The 4,993-nt window shown below is 40.4% G+C and overlaps 1 protein-coding gene across 1 annotated transcript; it reads left to right on the forward strand.

The window, feature by feature from the left end:
- The first annotated feature begins 691 nt into the window (after positions 1 to 691).
- LOC137388142 (uncharacterized) lies at positions 692 to 2,674 on the forward strand. Its single transcript, XM_068074646.1, has one exon. The coding sequence runs from the start codon at positions 692 to 694 to the stop codon at positions 2,672 to 2,674; it is 1,983 nt and encodes a 660-aa protein (XP_067930747.1).
- The last annotated feature ends 2,319 nt before the right edge of the window (positions 2,675 to 4,993 follow it).

Genomic DNA, 4,993 nt, shown 5'->3' on the forward strand with positions numbered 1-4,993 from the left:
TGACGGCATTCAGCATAAATATATACAGTGCCTACAGTCAACTACGTGAGCGAGCTTTGCAAGATAACGAAACAGTAGACGTTTACCTAGCAGATTTGAGAAGGCTTGTAGAATCTATGGGACAGACTAATCCAGAACCGCTTCTCAAATGTGCTTTTATGTCAGGGCTCCCATCCGAGGTAGCATGCCAGCTTAAAGCTACGGCTGCCGTAGAGGAGATGGAGTTAAGGGAAATTGTAACTAGAGCTCGAGCAATTCTTTCTTCAAATTCAGGTGCGTCATCTTATGTATGCGGGGCTGCTACACATGACACACGTAATCAACCAGCAAAGGGTTTTCAATGCTATGCTTGCTCAGGTTTTGGACATATTTCAAGACATTGTCGTACAGGAAGAAAAACGAAAAGTTTTTCTAGTAAGCCAATTTGTGGTTACAACCGCAATAACATCGGTTATATAAGCAGAAACTGGACAGCTAAGGAGCAGCAGGGAAACGAGAATGGGGGAGCCTCAGCGTCGCATGCTCTTCCCAACAACCAACACTAGAGACGACGCTGCCAATTATATTTGTGAGGCTTCATAGGCTGTCCATAAAAACTCTAATTGATAGTGGATGTGAGCAGTCGGTAATCTCAGTTAGTGTTGTTCGTAAATTAGGTCTTGGCATAAGAGGGCAACAAAGGACAGTAAAGATGTTAAATGGAAATAGCACGCAATGCTGTGGAGAAGCTGACATCAATGTAGCTATAGACCATTGTGACACTATTCAGTTACGTTGCTTGGTAGTACCTGAGTTAGTATGTGGGTGCGGGTTGATTCTTGGTGTAGACGGAATCTACAAACTTAAAGGTGTGACAATACGTGCAAGAGACAGGGTAACATTTGGATGTGCATCACAACCTGTGGTTGCTATGTTATATGAAGATAACTCCGAGTTGAAAAAGCCTGAGACAGACTGTTTGACTATCGAAGATACTGACTTCAAAGCTGTATTTGATGGAACTAAGTGGACTGTAGTATGGAAATGGAAAAGCTACGAACCAGAGTTGAAAAATCAATGCGCTGAGTATGCTATAAACTCCGACTATAAAGAACAATACAGCTGTGAGATTGAGCAGTGGATCTCTAATGGCTGGCTGGAGCCACATGATGTGAAGATTCATGGCAACGTAAGTGGCATAATTCCACTGATGGCAGTTTTTCAGCCAAATAAAGGTAGAAAGGTGAGACCAGTGATGGACTATAGCAGGGAGTTAAACAAGCATGTGAACAGCAATCCTGGAAATGACGTAGCTATATGTCAAGAAAAACTGAGGCAGTGGAGAACATTAGGGAACAATGTGTGTATGTTAGATCTGACAAAGGCATACCTACAACTTGTGGACAGTTCACTACAGCGGTTTCAAGCTGTTCGATTTAATGGTCAGTTATATGTGATGACAAGGTTAGGGTTTGGCTTGAATGTGGCACCTAAGATAATGTCTCGTATCTTAGCGAAGGTTCTGTCAATGGATGAGAAGATAGCCAAAGGCACAGATCATTACATAGATGATATTGTGGTAAATGAAGATGTTGTGTCAGCGTTGAAAGTGAAGGATCATCTGCAGAAGTACGGCTTACTGTCAAAAGAACCAGAAAGTTTGTCAAGCGCACGAGTACTGGGTTTGAGAGTAAAGGCTTCCAACAGCGGTACTCTCAAGTGGAGTAGAGACTCTGAGCTGCCAGAAGTGCATTCCACTGTGACCAAACGAGAACTGTACTCAATATGTGGCAAGTATATTGGTCACTATCCAGTTGCAAGGTGGTTGCGAGTAGCATGTAGCTATCTCAAAAGAGAAATTAACGCTTATGGGTGGGACGATGAGGTACCCGGTAATGTCAAGAAAAAATTAGATGAGATTGATAACAGCATACACCGCCATGACCCTGTAACTGGTCAATGGAAAGTACCTGCATCTGAGAGTGGTAAAGTGTGGTGCGATGCTAGCAGCTTGGCAATAGGAGCATGTGTCGAGATTGATAATCAGATAGTAGAGGATGCAAGTTGGTTGAGAGGTGTCAATGATGGGGCCCATATCAATATGGCAGAGTTAGAAGGAGTTATCAAAGCAATCAATATGGCTATGAAATGGAATCTTAAAAATGTGACAATTTTGACAGACTCTGCCACAGTATTTGGATGGGTGAAATCTGTATTACAGGACTGTAAAAGACCAAAGGTGAGCGGCCTCAGTGAAATGCTGGTGAAACGACGCCTCAATCTACTAAATGATTTAATCAGTGAGTATCAGTTGGTCTTACAAATAACTCTTGTAAAGTCTGAAGACTATAAAGCTGATGAACTGACTAGAGTTCCCCGCAAATGGTTGGAGAAACGAGTATGTGCTGTCAATCTAACGACTTCTGACAGTGTAGAAGGGAAACTGCGTAATCTACATGAAGCTCATCACCTAGGCGTTGATCGTACATGGTATCTAGCCACAGAAAGGTGGGGGCCTACTGTAAAAAAGAAAGACATTGAAGAAGTAGTGAAGCACTGTCATGTGTGCAAACGAGTCGATCCTGCACCAGCTCATTGGGAAACTGGTCAAGTAGACGTGGAAAGTGATTGGTATCGTTTAGCAACTGATATAACACACTACCAGGGAATCCCGTACTTGACTATTATTGACTGAGGACCGAGCAGGTTTGCAATTTGGAGAAAGTTAAGAAACGAAACTTCTCCCGCTGTCATGGAACAGTTAGACCACATATTTTGTAAGCGCGGGTCTCCAGTAGAAATATTGTCAGATAATGGACCTTGCTATAGATCGTTCAAGCCTCTTCTTGACAAACGGGGTGTAAATCATATCTACAGCTGTGCTTATAGAGCTTCTGGCAATGGAATGATAGAACGCAATCATCGTACTATTAAACGCATGCTTGCCCGCTCCGGTGGTACTGTCAATGACATGCTATATTGGTACAACAATTCTCCTAATGCCGATGGTGTTGTGCCAATTAGGAGATTGTTTAATTACAATCCTCAGAAACAAGAAACTACTAGAATATCGGCGAATATTAGTTTAAACCCTTACAAAGTGGGTGACCAGGCAGGCGTATGTAAAACCAGGTAACGCCAAGTGTACATCAGTGTGGAAAACTGGTAAGGTTACTTCCTTGGTCTCCAACACAGCGGTTAAAGTGGATGACATGACTCGCCATATAGGAGACCTAAGATTTTGTTGGAGAGTTGATAACAGAGCTGTGCTCAAGTACTTTTTTTCAGTTCAAGTAGAGTAAGTGAGTACTCAAAACAAAATCGAGTACAAGTACAAGTATACACATGTTTCTGCCTTCCGAGTACAAGAAGAGTATCACAACTTGATTCCGAGTACAAGTAGAGTATCACAACTTGATTCCGAGTACAAGTAGAGTATCACAACTTGGTTCCGAGTGCAAGTAGAGTTATCTCTCAAATTTCAAGTTCAAGTAGAGTTTTCCTTCTGAATTTCAAGTACAAGTATAGAGTACATTAATCAAATATCAAGTACTTTTTGCCACCTTTTACAATTGCCACTCAATTAATCAATAATATATAGCAAGTGTGGATGTGCCATCAGCCTGCTGCTGCTCAGTCTGTTGAATTATGAGTCTGTTTTTGTAAAACAAGAACAGAAACTCATAGCTGTGGTAGAGAAAAGAGCTACTAAACCACATATAATGAAGGAAAAAGCAAATGTAACAAATAACCTTATAGTCAGTATATCTAAATTGTATTATTGTAGGGAAGACTTGGTATTCCTATCTGTTACTGGCTCTATTACTGTCACTGGTCCTGCTTCTGCCATTGTTAAAATAAATCTTTCCTCACATTTTATTTTTCTGAATTCTCACAGACACTTAATTATCATACCATGTTACTTGCACAACATTTCAGTAGTCTATGTGACCTTGGATTGACATTTCAATAAGAAAAAGCCCTTGTTCCAACATACATTACACACGTACAGAGTACAAACAGAGAAATTGTGGTGCTGAACAAAGCAGGTAGTACACAATACAAATTGGATCGCAGTCTAGGTAAAGTAACGAGAAATATTATGTGTCACCAGGGAGTTGACAACTCCCTGGTGCAAGTAAGATCGAGTATATTTGATGTAGAGTAAAGTAGAGTAGAGTATTTTGATGTAGAGTAAAGTCGAGTAGAGTATATATGATGTAGAGTAAAGTAGAGTAGAGTATTTAAGTTTGCAAGTAGATTCCGAGTACTTTCTTCCCAAGGGAGTACAAGTAGAGTATATTTATCCCATATTATGGCTCCTTCGAGTAGAGTAGAGAGTAGTTGAAATCGGTACTTGAGTATAGTACTTGTACTCGAATTTGTACTCGAGTAGCACAGCTCTGGTTGATAAACAGCCAGCTACTTTAAACTGTGAGCTAGACATAGCTAATACTAATACTAACGAGTCAACTGAGGGTTTAATAAACGTTGAAACTCCACCTGTAACTAAAGACAGTCACAACAATTATTCAACTGCAGCTAACAATGCCACTAGACCAGCTAGGGCTAGGAAACCCCCAGATTTTTATGTAGCTGGTTTTAATTGATCTTGGAGATCAGGGGGAAGTGTAGTCTATGCATATATAGTAACCTATGCGTGCATGTATTATTTTATAAGCCTATATCATTTACTCTTGCTACTGCATGTAATACTATTACTTATTCTGTGTACAAGTAATTACTGTCTCATGGATTGCTGTCTCTGTGTTTTCTACCTAGTGGTTGCGCCATTCGTTACGTCATTCGTTATGTTATACCTATTATTGTGTCATTGGAATACAAGCGGTCTTGGTGTCAAGTTAGCTGGTGCACTATACAAGGATAAAAGCACTTATTACATTTGTGTTTGCATGGTGAGTAATAAAACTGTTTCCTAGTTACATATAATCAAATTTTTATTTTGCACAAAATCGGATGAGTTTTTAATTCTACGATTGCTAGGTGTACCTGG

The sequence above is a fragment of the Watersipora subatra genome, chromosome 2 (genome assembly GCF_963576615.1).
Source record: "Watersipora subatra chromosome 2, tzWatSuba1.1, whole genome shotgun sequence".
In the NCBI taxonomy this organism is placed as follows: domain Eukaryota; kingdom Metazoa; phylum Bryozoa; class Gymnolaemata; order Cheilostomatida; family Watersiporidae; genus Watersipora; species Watersipora subatra.

Bases quoted from the DNA above. Each gene is read 5' to 3' on its own strand.
- LOC137388142 (XM_068074646.1), top strand. From the start codon at position 692: ATGTTAAATGGAAATAGCACGCAATGCTGTGGAGAAGCTGACATCAAT.